Consider the following 26,602-nt stretch of genomic DNA (forward strand, 5'->3'; position numbering starts at 1 on the left):
CTTCTGTGCCTGGAGAAAACAAGAGCCCGTTCTTCAGAAGCTTTTCTGCTGATTCAGCTCATCCCGCGAAAGGGGTCTGTGCCGTATCGTTGCTGCAGCTACGCAGCGAAATGATTGCAGTGCTGGCATTCCTGCATGAGCATTCGGGACGCCTTCTGATTGTGCCGCACATCATGCACGCGGCAGATTAACACAAACAATGGAGGAACAGGGTGACCTTCAAAAGTGTGTCTGCACCAACCATTCCCCATTTGCAATATGGCCTTGGAAAAGAGAGTTGCCATTGACAACACATCCAGCGCGGGATCAGTGATCCGATTCTGAGCTTGGTTGTGGGAGAGCTTTCACAAAAAGGTCTCATGGGGCTGAGTTGAGCAAACAGACAATGTAAGGCAACTTTGGATCTCCTGGTGGGAAGCCTAGAAACACGGGAAGATATCCTACACCAAGCCAGGCCACTGGGCCACCTAACTCAGCACTGATCTTTATCTGGGGTTCCGAAAGTGGGGTATGGCGCCCCCTGAGGGTGGTGAGATTACCTGCAGGTTCTCAAAGGCAAGGGGTGGCAGAGAGGTGCTGGAAGTGTAAATGACTACCAGCCTTCGGAAAGCTGGCACCGCTGCATCCATTCCACCCATTTTGTTGCATTAGCTAATCAAACTAAGTAGTTTTAATTGGATTTGGATTGGATGTGCAACTAATTGTTGCTGTTTTGAATTTTATTGTGCTATTATCTTCCTTAGTGTGTCATGCAAACTATGCGTCAGGGACTGGCTGGACGTGGAGGAGTGGGCACTGGGAGAAGGGTGGGTTGGAGAACGACCTGGAAGAAGGGATCAGTGATCTGGCAGAGCCTGTGCAAGCCAGGAGAGTCAGAGGCAGGAGAAGCTGAAGGATTGGAGAGTGAAGTGCAGGTGTGGGAGAGGGAGAGATCGATCAGGCTGGTAGAGACTCAAGGACAGGCATAGGCAAACTCGGCCCTCCAGATGTTTTGGGACTACAACTCCCATCATCCCTAGCTAACAGGACCAGTGGTCATGGATGATGGGAATTGTAGTCCCAAAAAAATCTGGAGGGCTGAGTTTGCCTATGCCTGGTCAAGGACATCCAAGTCTCTTCCTCCTGCCCCCAGGGGCCTTCTGAGGCGGGCAGTTCACCCCGGGTACCATTCAAAAGGTACAACATGCTGACCCCCAATAGGCAGCCCCCCCCCCCGGGGCACGCACCACGCCCCCTGGGACAAGCGCCGCTCTGGGTACTGGATCAGGTTGCTTCGCCTCTGCCTGCCCCACCTCTCCTGCTCCACCCTCTCCCAGGACCAGGAGAGGACTGAAGAGGGAGAGAAAAAAGAGGCAGAATAGAAAATCAATACATCAACCATAAAATAATAGCCAGCCAGGGAGTGCAAGCAAATAGGTGATGGGGGGCACAAGGTGTTGAGAATTCCGTTCCACCTTAAGGAACAGACGTGTGGAATTGTTGCATGTTTACATTCCAGCACAGCTTGCTGGGAACTTCCATTTGCGTATAGCATTTGCTTTTCCCGTGCTCTCTGAGACAACATTAGAGAGAGAGAGAGACGACATGTTTCTTTGTCCTGATTTATGATGAATAAATCTGTAGTTATAGTATGATTTCACAAGCCTCAAGCCTATTCTGTATACGCAGTACACTCTGCTAATAGTGTGCCCTGGCCCCGGGTCGCTGATTTACATCGGAGCTTGGGCCGATGGATGGAAACAGCACAATTGGGGCTTGCCTGCTGGCCACCCGGCCCTCTGCATGTAGACACAAGGCACCCCTAGCGATGCTCAGTGTCAGAGACCAGACTGAGGATTACAGCTCCGAAGAGGAATGGTGGGAACCTTCCCCTCTTCCTGCTCCTGACCAGGATCCTGAAGCTGCCCAGGAACAGTGGAGCGGTATAGATTTAGAGAATTGGTTTGCAGAGGGGCATAGTTCGGAAAACAACAGCTGGGCAGAGCCAAGTGGGGAACAGCTAGAAGAAGCAGAACAGGAAGAGAGAGAGAGATAACGGACTCCGCTTCGCTTGACACTGTCCAGCCTATCTCTCCAAAGGCAAGGAGAGCTGATAAGGTTGCTACGCAGAAGGCTCAGTGCTTGTGAGATCAGGTTGCAAGAAGGGGGAAGTGATGAAGATAACTTGGGGAGGGGGAGTAGGAGTGAAGCACCTTTATTCAGAGAATGGCTGCATTGTTCTTTTGCTCTGATCATTAAACATTATTAAACTGGTAAGAGACTCTAACTGCTTTGTTCCGCTGATACACAGTCAATAGGGGTGGGAAGCAATTCTCTGAAGTTTGACACTCAGGGACCCAGCACATGTCACACACCCTGGGCACACTGACCTCAAGATCCACATCGCTCAGCCACAGGCACCAAAAGAACTGTTGCAAACCATAGATTTATTTATGTTATATATGTCTATGCATATCTATGAATAGAAGGCCTCTGGGTGGCACAGAAAATTGAACAGTCCAGCAGCAGACATAATGCATCACCAAAAAAAATCCACATTCAAACATGTGCTGCCACACTGGAAATTGGCAAAGGTGTTCAACAATAAAATCTAAACCTCTGACGTCTAAGAGAAAAGTGGAGTTTTAAGGTGGCACAGAAAGGTCAGTGGTGTTGGGGCTTGGCAGATCGATCCATGGAAAGAGTTCTGCACACACAGGGGGCCAACACCAAGAAGGCCCTGTCTCTGAGAGTCATCTGGATGTCTTGCCTCACCTCCAAAAAGCAACCAAAGTTGAAGACCTCTGCCTTAAAGATCTTGGCAACATACGGGAGGTAAGTAACAGAATACAGTGCTTCGCCTTGGGGAGTGGGGAATGGGTCTTCCTGTTTGGGTCACAGAGGTAGGGGAGATGATGGGGAATTTAGTGGAGTGGAGCTGGGGAAAAGGGAGAGGGGAATTTTCTGGCTCAGAGGTGCAAATGTGGGAGGTGAATGAGAACCACAAAGTGCCCCCGTTGGACGCTATCGAAACATTGCAAACCTCAGCCCTGGGCAGCAAAGTTGCCCAGGAGGCTAGAGGCTGCCTTTCACTGATGGGTGGGGATCCACTACAAGGTCACAGCCTGATTTAAAGTGGGTCACAACTGCAACATGGCCACCATTCAAATACATGATTAAAAATAACCTTAAGGAATGTGTCCTGCAAATCCATGTTTAGGTTAAAATGGGATCTCAGGTCTGAAAACACTGACATCTACTGCTACAGTACATATTGCAATTTCTTTCTTGCCATGATTTTAAATTATGAAACCTTGACCTTTGGCCAAGAAGCAGCATATATAACCCCCAAACTTCTAAAATCTAAAGATAAGGTCATAAAAATTGCATATGTCTTCAGTCTTCACTGCGGCTTACCACATAAGCTTAAGTAAACAGATTATCAAGTCAGTAAAACTCTGAGAAATAAAAGGCACAATTTCCTCTGCGCAGCTCTGTCAACGCAAGTTGCTAGTCCTCAGTGAGGTGAAGGCAACACAGTGTGGAAAGAGGGAGGTAGCGCCTGTCTCTGCCTCTTTGCTGTTTCCCCTTCCTTTATTCCTCCGGAGAAGCAACGGCTCTGGGGACCAGCTTCAAAATGTTGGGCTTTTTCGGTTTCATGAACCCTTTGCTGTCCAGTTCCATGGGGATCTTTGTCATCAAAAGAAAGCAAAAATGAGCAGTAAGTGGGATGGAGCAGGGAAGGTCCAGCAGAAGCAACTGCAAAGTTCACACACACCTCATGCTGCATGAGAAGAGCCTGATGAATCAGGCCAATGGAGGCTCATCTCAGACAGCATCATGTTCTCACCACAGCCAATCAGATGCCTGTGGGGAACCAGGAAGCAGGATCTTCCTGGGAAACCAGGAAGCATCACTGTGGAGGCATGACATAGCCATTGCGGCTAACAGCTGTCAATAGCCTTCTCCTCCTCCATGAATTTGTCCAGTCCTCTTTAAAAGCCATCCAAGATGGTGGCCGTCACTGCAGGAGGGAGTTCCACAGTTTAACTCTGTGCTGCATAAACAAGGACTTTCGTTTATCTGTCCCGAACCTTCCAGCATTCAGCTTGATTAAATGTCTATGACGGGGTCAGCAAACTTTTTCAGCAGCGGGCCGGTCCACTGTCCCTCAGACCTTGTGGGGGGCCAGACTATATTTTTTGGGTGGGATGAACGAATTCCTATGCCCCACAAATAAGCCAGAGATGCATTTTAAATAAAAAGACACATTCTAGTCATGTAAAAATACGCAGATTCCTGGACCGTCCGTGGGCCAGATTTAGAAGGCGATTGGGCCAGATCCGGCCCTCGGGCCTTAGGTTGCCTACCCATGATCTATGAGTTCTAGTGTTAAGAGAGAGGAAGGAAAACCTTTCTCCATGCCAGGGATAATTTTTAAAACTTCTGTCATCTTGCCTCGAACTTATCTTTTCTCCAAACGAAAAAGCCCTAACTGCTGCAGACTTTCTTCATCAAAGATTTCATCATCATCATCAACCTTTTATTCGACTGTCAGTCAGAAAAAAGTACATTTGTCAATACACAGTTAAACATCCAGGAAGATTTTAGAGCTTAGCCAACACTAAAATGGGCTAAACAGATAGCCCCATATCACCAAAGATTTACTCCATCCCTTGATCATTTCTGCGGTCCCGTTCTAAACCTTTGCCAACCTCCTTTCTGAGGCGAGGCAACCAGAACTGGACACAGTATTCCAAATATGGCCGTATCAAACGCTACGGCCATTGCTGGACTAGGAAAGCCTGGCCACAGAAGTGCATGAATCGCACCTGTTCCTTGAGATGTCTGAGTTGGCCACAAGGACACAGCCCTTAACTGCATCCTGTTTGGATTACTGTAACGCTCTCTGTCAGTTTGCATTTCTTAGTACGGAAAGTATTGATCTGATGTCTAGAGATCTTTCCTATTCTACTTAGCTCAAGAGTGTTCTAGAAGGTTTCTTTCTATGTGAAAGAAGCAGGCAGAAGGTTTCTGATGTTTAGCCTGGGAAGCTGAGTACAGCTGGTTTAAACTGGTTCTGTTATCCTTTCTGTCAAGGTCATGCTGACTATAATAGTCAGGCCAGGAGAGTCTGGGTTTCACTCACTTTCTCTTTCTATCTCTTTGTTCTGGTGTGGTGGTCTGTATGCTATGGTGTTAAGGTTTAGACCTATTATAAGTTACTGTGAAGTTTAAGTGTCTGGAGGTGGTTAGAGGATGGATGGCGGCTAACAAATTGAGGTTGAATCCTGACAAGACAGAAGTACTGTTTTTGGGGGACAGGAGGCGGGCAGGTGTGGAGGATTCCCTGGTCCTGAATGGGGTAACTGTGCCCCTGAAGGACCAGGTGCGCAGCCTGGGAGTCATTTTGGACTCACAGCTGTCCATGGAGGCACAGGTCAAATCTGTGTCCAGGGCAGCTGTCTACCAGCTCCATCTGGTACGCAGAATGAGACCCTCCCTGCCTGTGGACTGTCTCGCCAGAGTGGTGCATGCTCTGGTTATCTCCTGCTTAGACTACTGCAATGCACTCTACGTGGGCTACCTTTGAAGGTGACTCGGAAACTACAACTAATCCAGAATGTGGCAGCTAGACTGGTGACTGGGAGCGGCCGCCGAGACCATATAACACCGGTCTTGAAAGACCTACATTGGCTCCCAGTATGTTTCCAAGCACAATTCAAAGTGTTGGTGCTGACCTTTAAAGCCCTAAATGGCCTCGGTCCAGTATACCTGAAAGAGCGTCTCCACCCCCATCATTCTGCCCGGACGCTGAGATCCAGCACCGAGGGCCTTCTGGCGGTTCCCTCATTGCGAGAAGCAAAGCTACAGGGAACCAGGCAGAGGGCCTTCTCGGTAGTGGCGCCCACCCTGTGGAACGCCCTTCCAGCAGATGTCAAAGTGATAAACAACTACCTGACATTCAGAAGACATCTTAAGGCAGCCCTGTTCAGGGGAGTTTTTAACGTGTGATATTTTGCTGTATTTTTGGTTTTTATGGAAGCCGCCCAGAGTGGCTGGGGAGGCCCAGCCAGATGGGCGGGGTATAAATAATAAATTATTATTATTATTATTATTATTATTATTATTAAAGTTAAGTCTGCTGCAACTGGACTTCTTGCAGACAGTGCCATCCTGAAAGTATTGGATTTGTGACCATGATGCTCATTCGCCTTCAGTATCAGTAAAGCTCTGCTGGATGAGATACAATTGCCTCTGGTCTATTTCTGGGGAACTTTGCAACGTATTTTAAGTTTTCCTCCACACACGACACTCTCTACATGGGGCTGCCTTTCGAAAGCGCCCAGGAACATCAGCTTTGAATAACAGATAGCTCAGTTGGTTAGAGCATGATGTTGATAACGCCACGGTTACAGGTTCAATCCTCCTATGGGACAGCTGCACATCCCTGCATTGGGGGGTGGGGTGGACTAGATGATGTTCAGGGTCCCTTCCAACTCTATGGATTCAACAGTGCTGCTTATGACTTATATAGAACCCTACACAGCTTAAGTCCAAGTGATCTGAAAAACCACACTCCCTCATACAAATCTACTTGGGCTCTGAGATCTTTGGGGGTAGCCTTTCTCTTGGTCCCGCCACCCTCACAGGGCCTTCTTGGGGTTGGCTCCTCCCAAACAACTTCATGTGGGATGTGATACATAAGTAGCAGTCAAGTACAACATTCCTCGTTTTCCTAGAGTGGACATGTGGGGGAATGTTTGGTCCAGCCAGTCGAAAACTTCCTGTTTCCTCCTGGCTGGGACATACATCCTTTGCATGTGACTAGAGGTGGGCGTGACCTTACCTGTCAAGGTAACAAAAGGACAAGGCACGCTGTACACTCTCTCTCTTTGACTTCCTCCATAGTTGGAGCAGCTTTTTAACTAGAGATGCTCTGTTGGCTTCCAGAGGACACTGGGGTTATCCCCACATGGGATAGATTCACATGTATATACTAAGTCTGCCTTCAGGGATCCATCTGTGATCTGATGTGAGTAAACTACTTTTATATACTTTACACAAGATTGTGGCGTGTTTATTCTTTTAAGAGGGATCTAAGAGAACTTACCAGGAACCTAATAGTGAGAGGCTTACACAAGCCTGCAACCAGTTATCCACTGTGTGTTTAAAAGGGAATGTGAAACTCTGCTAAATAAAGGAACTTGCTAGCGCAAACTAGGAAGGATATTAATAAACAATATATCCTCTCCTGCCTCCCTGAACATTCCCACACTTCAGACTCCTTTCCTCAAGAAGCCAGACTAGCTCCCTCCTTGCTGTCCTTCTGCCAGCATGTGAAGTCTTTCTTGTTCCAACAGCCATTTGGGAACTGACTTTTCTAAGGAAATGGCAGAGGCTGTGCTGTTTTTATTGTAATTATATGTATGTTTTAATATATCTTTATATAGCTGGATTTAATTCTATTAATGCTTTTTTTAAAAAAAAAATGATTGGGTTTCCCCTCCCAATGTTTCTTAGCTGTTCCTATTTTATCTGCAAAATGCCTTGAGCCCTTGTCAGGAGAAAAAGGCAGGTTAAAAATAAATATAATAATAATTGGTTACTTCAGGGATGGATTTATCCAGATGCTGCCATGAGTGCAGAATGCCGCAGCGTGATTGAGACCTTGTCAGCACATCACACCTGTGCTCAGAGACAGGTGTGATTCCTCCGGCCCAGGAATGAGGTGTGGAGGGGAAAATAAAATGTATACAGCCATCTGGTTTTAGCAAACAATTCAGTGCTAATAGAGCAGTTGGCCTTGCGTTAAGGTGAAACGAACAGAATGCTGCGGCTTACCGGAGTCTCTTTGCAGGGACGGAAGGAAAATCGTTGCAGCAAGACCACCATCGCCACTTTCAAGACCAGGAGGGCGAAGCGCATTCCTATGCAGTTCCGTGGACCCGCACCGAAGGGCAGGAAGACGTACGGGTCAATGGCTTCCCTGTTCTCTTTACTGAACCTGTTTCCAGATCGGAAAAGAGAGAAGTGTGAGGTGAGGAAGGATACAGGAAGCAAAACACACCTAATGTTCCTCCACTGCTGGGCGAGACAAGTGACCCCATCTGGGGCTTGAGAATCAAATTATGGAGGGAATTTGATTGGCCAAGCTATGGATCAGGGGTCAGCAAAGTTTTTGTGGCTTGGGCCGGTACACGGTCCCACAGACGCCGTGGTGGGCCGGAGTGTGCATGCGCACACATGTGCAAACACTATTTCTGATGCTCCTTCCAGGTGTTCCAGCAGCCAATGGGAAGCTGGCCAGCGTCGCGGAAGGCAGTCCCCGCTCTGCTCTGTGACGGTTTAGCGCGGTGCACAGGGGCTGACTGAGCGTGGGTCAGGAGTCCCTGAGCAGGCGGTGGGGGTCCATGGGCCGGTTAAACAGGCATGTTCTTCAAAGCAGTTGCTGCAGCTGTGAGTTTGCTGGCTGAAAACTGCTATCGCTGCCCAGGGTAGATTTATTCCTCAAGGAAAAACATATTTCGTTATTACATTGATCTTGCCCATTTCCTGCAAAAAGCTCAAGGCGGTGTAAATGGCTCTTCCCCTCCAATTGAGTTCGATAACCAGTCATTATACATACCTTTGAATAGATCCCATCAAAATGAATGGAGGTGGCTAAGGCTCCATACATACTGTAGCTTTAAAACACTCTCAAACATGTTTTCCCTGCAAAGAATTCTGGGCAATGTAGTTTCCCCTTCCAAGAGTTGCAGTTCCCAGCAGCCCTTAGAAAACTGCTGTACCCAGAATACTTTGAAGGGGAGAATCAGCTTTGAATGTGCTTCAAAGGCACGGTATGTATGCAGCCTGAGCTCCAGCAGGAATGAAGGAAAGCAGAAATTAGAGATTCAAGAAATGTTATGAAAATAGGATTCTCTTTCTTGATAATAAGATATTACTAATTCAGCTTAGATACTAGAGATGAATTGGGAGAAAGGATGAAAGTTGAGGAAAGATGCTTATAGCACAATTAAACACTTTGGTTGGATTAAATGTCACTTATTAGTTAGGTTTTGATATGGCAGCTAAGCACTTTCTATCTGGATTGTATCTTGCTTATTAATCAGATTTTCACGCTCAGCTCATTTGAAACCACCAGGAAAATATAATTTAATCTTCTTTTCTGTATTGCAAGTATGTTGTGGACACGTAAACATTTTCAGTGATGTAAATGCAAAATATGGACAAATTATTTTCCCATTATCAATAGGAATTAAATCATTCCCCCCCAAAAACATTGGAAGAAGTATATCACTTTTTGGCTTTCATTTTCTGCAAGCATTTTCATGGCTTGGCACCAGCTGCCCTATAGCTCTTCTTTTAACCGCTGGGCATAAAACCAGGCCAATCTTTCAGTCGCTGAAACCATCTAGGTGTCATTTCCCCCAATACAGTTAATTAAATTCCATGCACAGTTTATGGGTGTAGGTTATAAAAAGTCCCCGCATGGCAGCGCAGACAGCGGATGTCAAACAATGATAAATGCATTGTGTAGGTGTTGTAATAATCACACCCGCTCTTGGGTTTCCTGCTCCTGTCGCCAGGATTTCTTATTAGCTGCTTTCGGGAGAAGAAAGAGTCTCCTTCCTTGCAACGCACCTTTCGGGTCTGAACTCCTCCGGTTCCGACCAGTGTTCTGGGTCACGATGCAAGACATAGGCAGGGATCATGATGGCTGTTCCTTTGGGGATCGTCACTCCGTTGATCTCCACAGTGTTTTTGCAAACCCTTTCGATCCGCCCTCCCGGAGGATAAAGCCGAAGCGTTTCGTTCACCACCATGTCCAGATACTCCAACTGAAGGACGGTTTCGTAGGTGGGAGTGGCCTGCAAAAGAGGGAAATAAAACATCAGGAACCTAAGGCCAATGGCCCATCTGGACCAGTAGCCTTTTCTCATAGTGGCCAACCAGATGCCTGGGGCAAACCAGCAAGCAGAACAATGAGCACAAGAGTCGTCTTCCTTACCATGTAATATAAGTAAAAAAACCTGCTCCCTGTCCCTTATGGGGTACCCAAGAGCCCATATAGAGTCCTTTTGTAGGTTCTCTATTGGTAGGAGAAAATAACAGAGGCCAACCAGAGAATACTGAGAAGCAAAGCAGCTAGTAAGCCTGATCTTTATTAACTCTTGCAACAGGGTGCTCCCCCATACGTAGGAGAGAGGAGCAGGACCCAGAACCCAGGTGTGCCCGCCCTTATATAGACATTTTAAATTGTCCAAGACCACCCCCAGAAACATCATACATACATCACAGAAGGGGTGTAGCCCAAGACCACCCACCAGATACATCATACCTACTTCACAGAAAAGGCGGTCTACAACAGAAATCTGAGTGTGTTGTTTATCTCCTGTCTGGCAAGTTATCTGATTGCATTATCTGGGTTTTGGCCACTCTTTTGTTATTATAACTACTTAATTCCAGAATCTAGGTCACAGGTCACAGGCTCACACTCTGTTCATATCTTGAATGTGCCCTTAAGACAGGATTTGTGAAGACAGGATTTTTGAGGAAAGGGACAATGGGAAGGTTTCCCACTTTGACCTTGCTGAGAAATATTTGAGTTCAACTTGTTCAGGACCTTTTCTGTGGGATTTCAGACATGTGGTTTATATATACAGTTATGAACACACACAGACACAACCTTAAAATTCTTATAACACATCGTTTTCTGCAAACTGGTCCTCAGAAACATCGCTGCCTCTGACTGTGGAGGCAGAGAAGAGCCATCGTGGCTGGTAGCCATTGGCAGCTGTCAGGGACATGACTGAATTGAATGCATGAGAAGAGTCAAGCTCTGGAGATGAAGGATTGCCAGTACAGAGAGGGCCAGAGTCAGACGAAAGAATGCAGTAGGGGGTTAGCTCACCCCCCCTTCACCAAGAGTTCCCAGACACAGACAGTTCACAGACAGGGGGAGGGGAAGAGATAGACAGCATTGAGGGGCTTGCTATGCAACCAGCAGAGAAACAGCATTCAGAGGGCTCATGTTATGAGAGGGGGGTGGTTTCCCACCCACCTTCTCACCAAACCAGAAGAGCTGAAAGGGTTAAAATACAACAGAAGTACAATAGAGGACAGACTGGACTTTGGCACCTTTCGTGCTGTGACAGGGGCAGAGCCTCAGAGTGACCGCCTTGTTGCTAAGAGGCGCACTCTCGATGTGATTTGTAAATAAACATGCCATAAAACTGCCAGAGACTCATTAATTCTTATCAGGGCTTGATTGCCTGCCTGAGATCATTGCAATAGCCTCCTCCTCCTCCATGAATTAGAAAAACTACTGGATGAGGCATAATGGTACACTCCCCACCAGTGCCAGCCCCCCCACTCCCCACCAGTGCCACCCATGGACTGCTGGGCCCGGCTGAAACAGGGGGAGGGGGAGCAGAACCCAGTTGCTGCCCAGCCATTTTCCATGAATTCCATCCCTCCAAATTTCTGGCCCTGATGAAAACTAAAATCCATGTTTGATAAACAAATAAATATAACCCCCCTCCCAAATTTATACTACTTGGTTTGCACACAAATACTTTGCTTTGTTTTTTTCTGGTCGAGAACTCCCAGACCCCTAATTTTACAGCTTTCTTAGATGAGTCCGCTGGGAAAAGTAGGATTATTTAGCAAACATACATTTATTAAGGACAGGATTCAGGTAAATTAAGCTCCAGCCTTCAGTTCTGCAGTTCCTATTTGCCCCCTTCATAAATTCCACCAGATTTTATTGCTTTGTTTTCTTTGATTTGCTTTCCCAGTTCGCCTGTGATCTCTTTATACCAAGCAGCAGAATGTGTTTCCGCCCTCTTGAACCTGTCCACCTTTGTCCAGAGTGGCAGCCATGCATGCCCAACACAAACCGCGGTGGCAGTTCCAGTACCTCCATTCTTGTCAATTAACACTATAGTGGTACCTCGGGTTGCAGACGCTTCAGGTTACAGACTCCACTAACCCAAAAATAGTACCTCGGGTTAAGAACTTTGCTTCAGAATAAGAACAGAAATCATGCTTCGGTGGCACAGCGGCGGGAGGCCCCATTAGCTAAAGTGGTGCTTCAGGTTAAGAACAGTTTCAGGTTAAGAACGGACCTCCGGAATGAATTAAGTACTTAACCCGAGGAACCACTGTACTGCAATCCTGCTCAATTACTGGGAATTAGGATGAAAACTGCCAGTGAAATCTATCTGATGGCTTCAACATCTTTGTTTTCCCCACATTCCACTTCTGGTATGTCAACCTTCTAGACCAGAGGTGAGGAACCCAAAGGATTCCAAATGTTGTTGGACTACAACTCCCATGATCCATCACCACTGGCCATGCTGGCTGGGGTGATGGGATCTGGAGTCCACCAGCTTTCCCACCCACCATCATGCTTTTGAGGCTGTCCCACGAGCCACCAGGAGACAGGTTTCTCCATGCTTGCCTATGTCCCTCCAAGCCAAAGCATTTATCATCAGATGGACCTGATGAGCATCATCCTTGGAGACCAAAACAGAGGCTCTTACCTGGTTGGGAAGAGCCTCATCGATCTCCTCCTGCAGCTTCTGCTGCACATCTGGGTGGGTGGCCAGGCAGTAGGACAAGAAGCTGAGAGTGGTGCTGGTGGTCTCGTAACCAGCAAAAATAAATACAATGGCCTGGGCCATAATCTCTCTGTCCGTCAGAGCTGCAGAAGAAAGCAAACAAGGAGGGAAAACACAACTTCATCTCAACACCTCAAACAAGCTGTCAGTAAAAATCGGGGTGGGGTCAACAGTCTTACTATTCAGGATGTGGTACCTGTCTCAAAATCACTTGTGGCCTCATTTCAAAATACATCTACTCCTACTTCTCCGGTCCCAAAGGCACAATATGCAGCCATCGTCCATCCCCCATGTCTTATAACTATCCCTCCTAGTTGTCGTTTAGGTAACTAGTTAGCTAAACGACATATAGTCCTGACAGGCTATAAGGACTGCTGCTGCGGCTACCACCCAGGAGGACTCCCCTGCTCAGCGCCTGAGGGCCCCAATCCTGCTACTCAACACCTGGCCTGGGCCTGATGGGCTCTATAAAGGACTGCTGCCACTGCTGCTGCTGCTTGGCAGAGAGGGCTCCATTTTCTTTTGTTTTTTGTTTAAATTGCTGTTATTTTTTACCTATGTCATTTTAAACTGTGATATTAATGCTGCATTCTTAGTTTTAGATTTTGATTTATGTGGAAATTGTTTCCCATTTGGTTGTGCATTTTTTTAATGTGGTTTATTTTTTGTTTAAGATTTTGGGAAATGATATACAACGAATTGAAGAAAATGTTCCATTTAGCATTTGTTAAAAAACCCGAGGCATTTTTGTTGGGGATTGTAGGGAAAGACCTGCCAAAAAAGTTGAAAAACAACGGCCACGAGAGTTCTGGTAGCACAAGGATGGAAGACTGAAGAAACCCCAACTAAAGAATCATGGCAAGAAAAATGGATGGGCCATGCAGAACTGGCAAAACTAACATATAAGCTACGGGACAAGGATAACTGTGACTTTAAGGATGAATGGGAACCCTTTACAAAGTATCTGAAGACGCAACAAAGCGAACTGGACTCCTTGGCAGGTTCTGAATAAACATTCACAAACGGTTTATTGATAATAATCAGCTAAATAGTTTGAGGATCTATACAACTTGCAGAAAACAGCATTCTTAGAGAAACCAAAGACTGGAACTGAGGGAAGTCAGGGTGGGGTGGGGGTGGGTGGGTTTTTGTGGGGGGGGAGTAAAAATTGGGGGGGGGGAACAAGGATGATATGCTTTTGGATAATATGTCTTGTTATAATTTTAAATAAATAAATAAATAAATATATTTATTGTTTATGATTTTTGTAATTATGTAAATCTTGTTATGCTGTTAGCCACCTTGAACATTTTTTAACTGTGGAAAGGCGGCATACAAAAAAAAAATGATGATGAAAGTGTGAAGCATCGTATTCTCAGCTCCCAAGCCGTCTTCCTAAATCCAGTTGCATATCTCAAAGGGTCAGGTCCCTTAGGGGTCGCCCTTTGGCATCTTCCCAAAGCCCAGCACAATTCAGGCTGCATAACCTTTTTAGCCTCCCTGGAGCCAAGGCAAAGAGAAACCAGGTTGTGCTTAGGTTTGCTCTGTTAGTATGTATGTACGCAATGGCACTTCTACTCCCTTCTGAAACCTAGCAATCCCCGCTACCAGGAAATACACAACGAATGGTTTTAAAGTGAACATTCAGGTTTTCACCTTGAATGAACTTCGGCAGAGCTAGTTCACTCGCCTTTTCTAGGCGTTGGCCAGAAATGTCAAGGATCTCTGTAAAGGTGGAATCCCAAAACAGGGAGTACAGCCCTGATATGTCAGAGTAAAGAAAACACCCTTCAAGCTGTGACACAAAACACAGCCACTGTTGGAGGTGCCACCCGTCTATTTACCTTTATAGGAACTTGCTTCATTGGAGATGTTGCCTGAAATCTGGGAGTCCACCATGAGCTGCAGAAAGTCAACTCTGTCCTGCAAGGGAACAGAGACAGAGGCAAGGGTTAGCAGGACAGAACGGAGTGTCAATCACACACCTGACCTTCCACATGCGATGTTCAGGAAGGGGCCACACTGACCGTGTGCTGGTTCTTCTGACGGTCCTTCTTGATTTTTTTGACAGCATTAGTAAAGAACTCGAGGAAGGCAGTAGATGACAGGGTAAAGTTTAGTTTATTCAGCAGCGGTGTGAGGAACGGGAAGACGACTGGAAGAGAGAAAAACAGAACAACGTTTTGGGAGGATACAACGAAGCAGCAGTCTAATAAGAACACACGGTCAAAGAATCTTGCCAAGCTCTTCTTGAGAGACAGAAAAGCTAGGAATACAATGGACCAAAGTTGCCTCTCTCTTCAAGAGACAGAACTCCTTTCCCCGGAGATCTTTAGGTAGAAGCTGAAACCTGGACAGTTCAGGTAGAGAGCCTGAGACCTGGCAACCACGTGGCAAAGTTATCTGTGCAAACATCCTTTACATGCGGTTTCACCCCTGCAATCCTAAACTCTTTATAAGCACACATTATAGATGATGATGATGATAATAATAATAATAATAATAATAATAATAATAATAATAATAATAATACATTTTTATTTATACCCCGCCCTTCCTGGTTCAAAAACCGGGCTCAGGGCGGCTAACAACAAATTTAAAACAATTGTAAAAACAGCATAAAATACAGTATAAAAACACGGACAACAATAAAATTCAAAATTCAGAAATCAGTTTAGGGGAAATAAGCATTAGATAACCCCCAGGGCTAGCTGGCTGAATTAGTCCTACTTGGGCCAGCGTGGAGGCCAGGGGAGAATTAGCTGTGGTGTCTCAGAGCGGGTGATCTTCATAAAAGGGGAGGGGGAGGGAAGAGAAGGGAAATAAAAGATCAGGTTGAATTCAAATTAAAGGCCAGGTGGAAAAGCTCTGTCTTACAGGCCTGACGGAAGGAGGTTAAATCCTGAAGGGCCCTAGTCTCCTGGGACAGAGCATTCCACCAGGTGGGAGCCATCACTGAAAAGGCCCTGGCCCTGGTGGAGGATAGTCTGACTTCCTTAGGGCCCAGGACCTCTAGACTATGGTTATTCATGGACCTTAAGGTCCTCTGCGGGGCATACCCCCACCCTAAGCCACAAAAGGCTTTAAAGGTCAAGACCAGCACCTTGAACCTGACCCTATACTCTACCGGGAGCCAGTGCAACTAGATCCAGGAAAATACAAACACATTAGTTTACTGCATTTACTGCTGCAACAATAAATCCTAGCCCTACTTCTCGAAGTAGACTTCTGGCTTTTGTCTGACTTCTGCATCACTGGAATTTAGCCTACTGTGCAAAGCCATGCCGTGACCATTGCTTGGTTCCTTGTTCCCACTAAATGCAAGAGATCCCCCGGAATCCTGCCCCTGAAGGTATGTGGTGCACCAGCTGCGAAAGGTCCTCTCCCCAACCTCTCTGCCTGCCCACTTTAGCAGACAAGTGTCTCTTACCTATCAGAATCACCAATGGACTCAGAAAACTGAACTTGAGGAACTTCTTGATGTTCTTGACGAAAGGATCGTTGGGGTTGTTCATGGAATCGATGTCAACGCTGAAGGAGGTGCTGGTCACAACGTCCATGCTGTAGGCGCCAAAGATACTGTGGGAAAGGGAAGAGGTGGAGAAACACGCATGAAATGTGATGGCTGTGGGTCACATGAAGTTCTCCCAGAGGAGACCCTCAGCAGTAAGAAGCACACAATGAATCTTGAAAGGACTTTAAACTCAGCTACGTGATCCGCATGACCTCAGGCCTTCCTGGCCTGTGAATCAGCTCTGTTTATTGGATACATCTCAAGCCTGTACAAGACTTCATCTAAAAATTACATGTTTATTTTTAAGATTCCATAATGGTTGGGGGAAATCGTACATCATTAACTTTCTTCATTATGCTGTTTCTGTTTAATAGGTTTGTTAAATGCAATTATGACTTCCCATGGATTTCTTTTCATAGTAAAATGTGTCAATTAAAACATATTTGGCAACCACATACTTAATATTTCAAAACATACACCTAAAAAAATTAAATAAAGAACAATGCTCCGCTGCAAAATCGTCGTACTCATTCCTTCCTGGGTCTAAAAACAGCACAAGCTGAACTGGAGGCTAACTTTTTGTTTGCATTACTTCCCCACGATGTGTCTATATAAGAATATATATAACTTTTTCTTTGAAATATTTTCTCTAGATTTTTTCCTATAGAAATTTGTTTTGTTTTTTACATGGGAGGCGTATTCAATCATGTTTTCCAAAGACTCATAGAACTGTAGAGTTGGAAGGGATCCTGATGATCTTATAGCCTGACACCTGCAATGCAGGAACACGCAGCTTTTCCATACGGGGATAAAACTCCTGCTGAACTCTGCAGTGAGACACTCCAGAAAACACTCAACCTTGTAATTCTGCAAAATGTGTCAATACAGTGGTACCTCTGGTTGCGAACGGGATCCGTTCCGGAGCCCCGTTCGCAACCTGAAAGGAATGCAACCTGCGTCTGCATGTCTGCACATGTGTGGGTCATGATTCGCTGCTTCTGCGCATGCGCGTGACATAATTTTGCACGTCTGCGCATGCGCAAGTGGCGAAACCCGGAAGTAACCCTTTCTGGTACTTCCGGGTCGCCACGGGACACAACCTGAAAAAAGGTATCATGAAGCAAACGTAGCAAGAGGTATGACTGTATTCAGAATTCCTCCTGGAACTTTCCTGGAATTCATTTCGGTTCTAAAATGGGCTCCTTTCCCCCCAACAGCCCCCCAAGAAATAACTCACTCTTTCATGTCCATGGGTTCATCGTTGTCTGATTTCTTTTGGACGTTCTTCGCCAGCATTCCTCCGTATCGGTTGATGATGGGGAGCATCTGGAAATGCAGAGAAAAACCTGAATGGTGGTAGAGACCCCATTAAAATGGAGCAATAGAACAAGCAGCAGTTTGGATTGGCCACTTCACAATGTCAAGGGACTGGCCCTGGAGAAGACGCCCACAAGGAGCGGGAGAGGTTTTCTTCTGGGAGTGCATTCTCAAGCTCACTGTGCTGTGCCAGGGGGTTAACCCAAGCAACACGGTCCAGGTCCAGTCCTGAATCCAAGGATTCCACGAGGAGTCAGTCCAACAGGGTCAAGGCAGGAAACCAGGCAAGGTCAGGCACAGGGTCTCAGGCAGGTTTTGGCAAACAGCAATGTTGCTCCTGCAACCTGGGGCGGGGTCCAACAGCGTTTTATCTCTCACGGGGTAACAGCCGGTTCTGATCCCCCGGTAACTCACCTCCCTGTCTTGCCTGATGGCGAGCACTCCTCCTGCAAGTACTCAGGTCTCTTCTTCTCCCAGACCTTAGTATCTGCAGCTCAGGAGATGCCAGTGGGTTACTAGACCCAGAGGCCGCCTCAGCCTCCCCTGACCCAACTGGTAGTGGAGCAGCTGCATGTGAACAAGGTAGTCCCCGCATCTGGAGCCAGGGCAGGCTCAGGCCCCTGACTTGGCCAGTCAGCCCAGTCCCAGGTTGCAGGAGCAACAACGTTGGAAACCTGTTCCTGCCAGCACCCTGACCTGTTCTTCCAGAGTTCCTGACCACACCCGGCTTCTTGCTTTGGACCCCATTTCGCCCTTGGTGGACAGTCTCTAGACCGTCGGCCCAGGACCGGACTCTGACCACACCTCACGGTAACCCCCCCCCCAGGACCAGCACACAGTAGCTGACCAAATGCCTGTAGGAATCCAGCAAGCAGGATTCGTGAGCAAGAACCCTCCCTGCTCCCATGGCTTCCAGCAGCTGGAATTTGGAAGCAGCCCCCAAAACATAACCCAGAATCCTTTGCTACACATGTAACTTCCCTTGCAGACAAGGCGGTGTGAAAACAGTTTCTGGAGGGCAGGGAAACTGAGGAAGGCGAAAACATTTGTGGAATGCTCTCCCCAGGAAGGCCCACTTGGTGCCCTCATTATGGCCATGGGCTGGATTCCTGCATTGCAGGGAGTTGGAATAAAATCAGGGGTGGCCAAATCCCAAGAGACTGCGATCTCCTCACAGAGTTAAAGACTGGCAGTGATCTACCTCTTAGGCAACATGGCATCAGAGATGGGTTGATCTGAGGACTTACTTCCTTCAGCCTCCCGCTGGTGAAGGTGGGCGAGAGGACGGTGCGAATACGCTTCCATTGCTCATCTGGGACTGTGATTATTGAGGTGTCCAGTTCTCCATTCAAACCAAAGTCCTAAGCAGTCCAAGAAATCAATACTGGGAGTGAGTTGCAGCTGTCACCACAAACACTCTTTTTTTTTTTTGTACAAACGTAGAGATTGACTGCATTTGAACAAAGTGCCAAGCCATGGTTTGTTTGAACTAACCAAGATCCACCTCACAGATGGGGGAGGGAAACACGGTTTACTTCCCCAAATCTTGGTTTGTTCCCCATCCTCCACCCCAACACTTCACCCCCTGTTTGATATCTCCCTAAATCATCATGACACCCAAGAATTGGCACTGCATCACCTGAACTCTGGCTGACTGTGCAAGCTGGAAAGGAAAATATTTTGGGGGAATCTGGCTGGCTTCCCCATCTCTTTGCCACACGCCTGCCAAATGCACTCTTTACATAAGAACTTCTTAATGCTTTCCTGCCACCTTGAATGGGGCAACAGACTTCTGCCAGCTTATCTTTTCCTTTTATGAGAAGCAGATATGAGTGTGTAGTTTGAAAGGTCAGCACTATTCCGCCCCCCCCCCAAAGTTAATTATAGCACTGCAAGTAGGTTTAGCAAGTAGGGTGGCCAGATATCAGTGGATCAGAGCTTGGTCAGAAAGGATGGTCCCTTTAAATTCCCCCCACTCCTCACAAAACAGTCACAGCGCGGGAAAGAGCTTCCTTCAGAAAAAGCCCCATTGAGAATTGCTCAGTCATGGGAGTGGTTTTGTTTTCTAGATGCTCATAGCTCACATCTCTATACCTTGGCAAACGTCTGGCCTGGAGTGGCAAAATACAGCACCGTTAAGGGAGGATGTTGGGTTTGGACATAAACAGCAAACCATAGGCAAAGCAAGCCACAGTTTGTAACCCAACATCAAACCATGGCTTGACATCAGGGTTTGCCAAACCATGGTAAATTTGCTCTGCTGACTTTTGATGCCTGAGCAAGCCACAGTTTGGCTGAGCAAAGCACGGCGTCGCATTCTGTGAGATCCAGGCTGTTGTCTAAGTTTTAAAAAGAATCCAAAATCCATCACCATCTCTCTTGACAGAGACAGTTCCCCAGCAGATACCTACCCGACGGTTGGTGAAATGGGTGTAGAATTCTTTCACCAGGATGGTTTTGATCATGACAGGATCCAGAATAGCCATCATGGGCTGCCGGCCGTCAAAAATTCTAATTGCCCAGAAAGAAGAAGAAGAAGAATCTTGGTAATTCTTGCTTGGATGCAACAATTGGTTTGTGGCAAGAAGCTAGGAACAAAGAACCCTGGAGCTGGTTCCTAAAAACCATCTAGGCTGACACCGTTAGATGCAGGAAATCCAGAGATCTACAGCATTCACAGCAGGTGGCTGTGCAACTGGGAGAGTCCACCACCCTAACAGGTAATCAGGATTATTTTTTGGTGTCAGATTGGGACTCTCTACCTAACCTCCAGCTGCAATGGTGGAAAACCTGTGGCTCTCCAGGTGTCATTGGACTCCAGCTCCCATCAGCCATAGTCAGCATGGCTGATGGCCAGGGATGATGGGACATGTAGTCCACACAGCCCCTGGAGGGCTACACTTCCTCCAGCCCTGCCTTTTAGCCAACACTTGGAATGATTACCTCTTAAAACCTCAGAAGTCAAGAGCCAGAGGAATAAAATGACCAGCTGTTGGTGACAAATGCCACTCTGACGATGAGCAAAACCGGACAATAAATTCTACCAGAAAACGTTTGCGGAACAAATTATGCTTAGTGTATCACACACACCTTCTCAATCTGTATCATAGGTACAGTATGCAAAATGTGGGTTGCCTGAGCACAGGATTGTATTCTTATTCTATAGCAGCAAGGAACACTTTCCACTTGGGCCACAATTTGCAGGCAGCAACAGGCACACCTGCCTTCTCCAGTGACCAACCTCCCCACACGCCTGGTTCTGTTTTGCAGGACACTCACCCCCAGATTTTGCCATACTTCTGAAAACACTCCAGGTCAAAATCCAGAATCCCCTGCAGAGATAAAAACGGTTGTCAGAGAAACAGGCATCTCCCATCAGTGCAGCTGTGCGGTCTTAAGGGCAAGGCAGACTTAGGGGCTGTAAAGAACTTTGCTTTGTCTCAGAAGTAGCCCAAACACACCCAAACACACCACAGGAATGTGATTCATCCTCCTTGTCTGTTCACACCACAACATGACTGCTAGAATACACATGGGAAATAGCTTGTTTGAAAACACCCATATCATCTCCTATATGTAGACATAGTCAACACGGACAGCCAGAACTGAATGCTGGTCTTGGGTTGCAGAGATCTGAGTTCGAGTCCCTGCTTAGCCTTGAGTACTCCCTAGGTACTACCTTAACGTTTCTTGGAAGGACAAGGTGAAATAAAACTTGAAGGAAGGGTGGGACATAAATGTGGCAGAGAAGGAAGCTTGTATGTTGTGGTTGTTTATTATTTACCATAAGATTCCAGGCTACCTGGAATATTGCATCTCCCTGTGCAAATCTGCCTGGGTGCTAAGAACCTCAGGTGAGCACCTTCTCATGGTCTCATCATGGTTGGTGGTGACACAAGAGAGAACCTTTTCTGCGGTTGCTCCCAGAATGTGGGATTTCCTCCCAGGAGAGGTAAGACTGGCTTTATATTTTCTACCTTTTTGCCGGCAGCCTAAGGCCTTCTGATTCAGAGAAACGTTTGGAAACTAAGGTGCCAAGGATGAGGACTCAGGAAAAACTGGATTGGGCTTGCTGGTTCTAAGGGCTAGTCCACACTTTCTCTTGTCTTGTGCTTCCTAGGCAGGGGCCTGGGGATTTTTCCATTTGCCCTGCTACTTTCTCCAGAAAAACCCACTCTTTAGTGCTGAATCAATCCAAAAAAGCAGTTGACTTTTGCTCTTATTTAGTGGTAAAGCAGCAGTCGAGCAGAAGCCAGGCGAAGCCCTTCATGTGTTTTGAGGCATTTTTATTATTGTTCTTAATACAGTGGTGCCCCGCAAGACGAAATTAATTCGTTCCGCAATTTTTGTCGTCTAGCGAATTTTTCGTCTTGCGAAGCACGAAATCCCATAGGAATGCATTGAAAATCAATTAATGCGTTCCTATGGTCAAAAAAAGTCTAAACAAAGCCAAATTTGGTACAACAACAGTTTATTAACTGCTCTTTAAAGTCACACATACTGTAAAGAGCAGTTCAAAAACTGAAGGGAAAATAAATTAACTTTATAAACAAAACATGTCTTTGTTTTTAGACGTCGCGAGACGTTTTCGTCTTGCGAAGCAAGCCCATAGGGGAAATTCGTCTTGCGAGGCAAATCGAAAACGGAAAAACCTTTCGTCTAGCGAGTTTTTTGTCTTGCGAGGCATTCGTCTTGCGAGGTACCACTGTAGTTGGTCTGATTTTATTACTTTGCACTTCATAATACCTTGGGGAAAGAGGGGCTGTAATCATAACAATACACTGCTAAACCATGCCTTAATGCAAATGTTTGCAGGTTGGTTGACACAAAGTAAAAGAGTGTAGTTTTTTAATACATAAAATTTCTGTGTGGATGTTATTGGCCCAGAGATGGAAAGATGATAAGGTCCTGACCAGAGAAGAATGGCAGATTAAGTTGATGGATTATGCTGAAATGGCAAAAAATGAACGGAAGAATCAGAAATCAGAAATACCAAAATTTTAATAAGGGGGGGGGGATTTATAATCTATCATAATAATAATTGTAAACAGTTAAAATTGTTAGTAGGAATAACGCTGTAGTTTAATGGTGAATTTTGGATTTAATAGAGATGTAAAAGATTTGGGTTATTGTAGAAGACGCAGGAGGAAATGGAATCTTGTTTTTAGGATGAAGGTTGGCTATGTGATTGCAAAACTTTAATTTGAAAAACTATCTACACTCACTCACACATACCAAAAATCACAACACACATTTAACAAAACAATTCAAAAAATCAATTCTGAGGGTAAATCTCAAAATGTCCCATGGTATTAAAAGTTTTTCGTTTGTCTCCAAAATGACCAGTACAGGACATAGGGAGTCACATACAAGTTACAGACTCCCTGCCCCACCCAAAGTCACCTGCTCTCCCTCCCCCCCCCCATCCTTTGATTACCTCCCAGGGCAACTGTCACAAGACTGGCTGCAGAATACTCACTTTCCGGTATTCGAGAAAGGTCCCGATGAAGGGCAGAGGCCTTGGACCAGGAATTCCCAGCTTCTTAAAGAAATTGTATGGCCAGATCCCATAGCTGGAAAGACAACCAGTAAAAGAGAAGTCAAGGAGAAAAGTGGTTTGAAAAACAAGATATTCCAGCCCACCTGGCCTTGCAGTTATCCGCTCGCTCAGAAGCCACAGGCAACCAGGAATTCCCTGCAGGTGAACGAAAGGGCAGCCTGGCAAGGAGGGACGGGTGGCTGTCTCCATCTTCTTCCAGCCCACCTGGCTTCCATGCTAGCCAGTGAAGAACAAAACTGCAAGCAGGATTTGTGCACAAGAGGCCTCAAATTTCAGAGGCATCCTGTGCGACATCAAATTTGGGTGCCCCCTGCCTCTTGCCTTCCATTCTAAATAATAGTTGCAGCGTCCCCAAGGCTTGATGCCCAGTGTGACTGAACTAGACACTCTCCTCTAAATCTACCTTGGTTCCAGGGAGGCCTGGGAGAGAGCCCTACCTAAAATCCTGCAGAACTGCTGTTAGTCAGGGCAGACACTATTGAGCTAGGTGGTCCAGTAGATCTGACTAAGTACTTTCCTATGTTCTTATGATCCTGGCAAAGGGGAGGCAGAGTGAGCCTTCAACCTCCTGGCCAGACTGCATTGCCAGTTTTAGAAACTCAGAAATACAGTGGTACCTCAGGTTAAGAACTTAATTCGTTCTGGAGGTCCGTTCTTAACCTGAAACATTTCTTAACCTGAAGCACCACATTAGTTAATGAGGCCTCCCACTCCTGCCGCACGATTTCTGTTCTCACCCTGAAGCAAAGTTCTTAAGGTACTATTTCTGGGTTAGCAAAGTCTGTAACCTGAAGCATCTGTAACATGAAGCGTCTGCAACCCGAGGTACCACTGTATAAGCTAATTACCAAATAGCACTTGGAAACCAAGGTTACAGGCGCCACAACAGAACGTCTAAGCACCATTTATTATTATTATTATTATTATTATTATTATTATTATTTATTAAACATTTCAGTTCCATATATCTATAAGGTGACTGGGTGACCTTGGGCCTGTCACAGCCTCTTAGCCCACCTCACAGGGCTGTTGTAGGGATTAACTGAGGAGTAGAGCTCAACCATGTACTCCTTGGAGAAAAAGGTGGAAAATCAATGCAACAAATGAGCTCTTCTGCTGCCCTGCTTAAGGAGGCCAGGGGCCAGCCAGGTGGAAATGTCAGCTGCCAACCTGTCGTCCAGAAATCTCCACGTGGTTTCAGATTAGACCCACACCAGTCACGAAATACACCGGGCATTTCGAACACTGTAGATTTTACATTTTTATTTATTTGTTTGTTTTGCTAGCCTAAGAAGCTGGTTGCTTGCTGGCGGGCTGTGGTGGCACCAGGGCAGGGCTTGGGGAGGACTTTTGCAGAGGGCAGGACTTTTGCAGAGGGCAGGACTTTTGCAGAGGCCGCGACTCTCACTTTTGACCCTTGCACCTTGGAGCTGCAGCAGGCGTCGCCTCCATCGGGCACAGCCTGGGACAGAGATTAGATTAGAGCCAACATGAAGGACCTCTGGAGGCTACAGACTCAGCAGAAATTCATCAGGTAGCACTTTCCCTGCCACAGAACTACAGGGCGGGGGGAAGCTTCTCCTACAGAACAGCTGCCTGCCTCGTCCAGGTGGGGAGCCCTTTGTAAACACGTGGAGGAGGAAGAGAGATCCCTCTGCTCTCTGCAGCGACCCTGGAAAAGTACCAGAGCTGCTCACCTCCTCTCTCACTTTTAGCCTCTTCCTTCCCAGTAAACAGCAGCTTGGCAAAACGGCACCTTTGAAACGCAGGAAGTTGCCACAGACCAAAGTCAGAGCACACAGTCTAGAAGTGTCGGCACTGACCGGCAGCATTCCAGGCAGGAGTATCTCCCAGCCCCATCTGGAGAGGCCACGGGGAACTGAGCCTTGGTGCCTTCTGCCTGCAAAGCCCTTACCCCTGAACTACTACAGCCTTTCTCTCCAAAAGCCAAATTCCCAGTCCTCAGGATCTGAACAAAGGGCTGATTTCGACTTCTGCCGAGTGAGGCCATTGCTCCGTCCAGCTCCGCGCTGTCCCCGCTCAGCGGCCCTAGGAGCTCTCCAGGGTTTCAGAAAGGGCGCCTGGCCCAAGTCTTCCCCGGAGAGGCTCCAGGGGCTTAAACCCGGAGCCCTTCTGCGGGCAAGGCAGCGCGCTAAGCGCGGGCGACAGCGCTTCCCCGAGCTTCTCGCCAGCCCTTTCCTTCCTGGCATCCCGCAGCAGCAGGTTCCGCCGATGGCGGAGAAACAACCGCCGCCCGCCCGTGCGCGCTCCCTGTTCTCTGAGTTGAACTCACAGTCCCAGAAGGACCAAGAAGACCAGAAGCAGCACCCAGGTTTCCGAGGAAAGGCTGGGCAGGAAGAAGAAGCCCATTCTGCGGCCAGGAGGGTGCCAGGACCAGCAGTCGCGCTCTTTCGTTCCCGAGGAGGAGGAAGAGGTTTGCTTTTGCCAAGAGTCAGCCTCCGAGGCGCAGTTTTGCTTTTACTTGGCCGCCACGTCACGTGAAGCCCGGAGAGGCGGGTGGTGGCTCTCCCCGTTGCGTAACACACACACACTCTCTCTCTGTTTCCTGGTGGCTCCCAGCCCAAAAAATTGCGCTGGGTAGTTTCGTTTCGCAGCGTCACCATCACATCCTGTTGCGTCCTGGGACCTCAGCAACCCGGAGCGTCAACTTGCAAAGCAGGAGGAGACGTGGGCGCAACTCACAGGGTCTCTGCAAAGCGAAACTGTTGGAATCAGGAGTGCCAGCTCGCGACCGTGGGTGCCCGAGGTCGTGGGTGCCATGTAGCGTGCCTGGCCCTGGCACTGAAATTTCTGGGTGCCCGGCCCCTTCATGGGTTTTTTTTTTCTTTTTCCTTTTATTTCAAAACCAAAAAAATTTACAAACATTCTGGTAGGGGGAAAATGGTGGTCCCACCATGATAGCCGATTGGCACCATGTACAGCAGGCACCCCCAAACTCGGCCCTCCAGATGTTTTGGGACTACAATCCCCATCATCCCTGACCACTGGTCCTGTTAGCTAGGGATGATGGGAGTCTGGGTTCCGATAAAGGTGTTTTTGCATTTATATTCTAACTTTTTCTCCAAGGAGCTCAAGGTGGTGTAAACTTAATTCCCAGCTCCTGCTCTTCATTTAATCTTCACAATGTCCCTGTGAGGCAGGTTACGCTGAGAGGCAGCGACTCACCCCCAGGGTCTGCCAGTGAGCTTTATTTTAGCCAGGTGGAGGGATTTGAACCCCCATTTTCCCCTAGCCCGCCACTCTAACCACTTCATACTGGCTTGTTCCCCCCTCCCCAATTTATCCCCACAAGAACCCTGTGAGGGAGGCTGGGCTGAGAAATAATTGGCTGGTCATACAGTGAGCTCCATTGTGGTTGTGCGGCGGGATTTGAACCCCAGTCTCTCCCAGGTCCTAGTCCGGCACTCTAACCACTGCACCCGAATGGCTCTTTCCCCTTCTCTCCCACTTCCCTCTCCCAAGTCTCCTCCAGGTCACTGCTGAGCATAATATGGAAACTGAGGGAGCAAGTCACATAAGTTGTGCACACACATCACCTTGAGAGCACATTAGAAGCACTTTTTGTCCCACAAAAAAAATTGA

The 26,602-nt window shown here is 47.1% G+C and overlaps 1 protein-coding gene across 1 annotated transcript; it reads right to left on the reverse strand.

The window, feature by feature from the left end:
• Positions 1–2,406: 2,406 nt before the first annotated feature.
• LOC309357185 (cytochrome P450 3A6-like) lies at positions 2,407–25,512 on the reverse strand. Its single transcript, XM_081889235.1, has 13 exons — positions 25,293–25,512; positions 22,919–23,012; positions 20,719–20,771; positions 19,851–19,950; positions 18,687–18,800; positions 17,360–17,448; positions 16,039–16,187; positions 14,636–14,763; positions 14,453–14,531; positions 12,531–12,691; positions 9,628–9,854; positions 7,825–7,987; positions 2,407–3,669 (listed from the first exon to the last, which is right to left on the reverse strand). Exons 1-13 carry the CDS (start codon positions 25,367–25,369, stop codon positions 3,574–3,576), a joined length of 1,530 nt encoding a protein of 509 aa, XP_081745361.1. The 5' UTR covers positions 25,370–25,512; the 3' UTR covers positions 2,407–3,573.
• Between the last annotated feature and the right edge of the window lie 1,090 nt (positions 25,513–26,602).

The sequence above is a fragment of the Podarcis melisellensis genome (genome assembly GCF_964234715.1).
Source record: "Podarcis melisellensis genome assembly, chromosome: 14".
Taxonomy (NCBI): Eukaryota; Metazoa; Chordata; class Lepidosauria; order Squamata; family Lacertidae; genus Podarcis; species Podarcis melisellensis.

What these genes read in the sequence shown, in the direction of transcription:
- LOC309357185 (XM_081889235.1), bottom strand. Translation starts at nt 25,369, where the DNA reads ATGGGCTTCTTCTTCCTGCCCAGCCTTTCCTCGGAAACCTGGGTGCTG. An exon ending in TGAAGCAAGTTCCTATAAAG is followed by an intron (nt 12,692 to 14,452) that starts GTAAATAGACGG and finishes TTTCTTCTGCAG; the next exon opens with CTCTGACGGACAGAGAGATT. An exon ending in GTCCCTGCAAAGAGACTCCG is followed by an intron (nt 3,670 to 7,824) that starts GTAAGCCGCAGC and finishes TTGATGACAAAG; the next exon opens with ATCCCCATGGAACTGGACAG.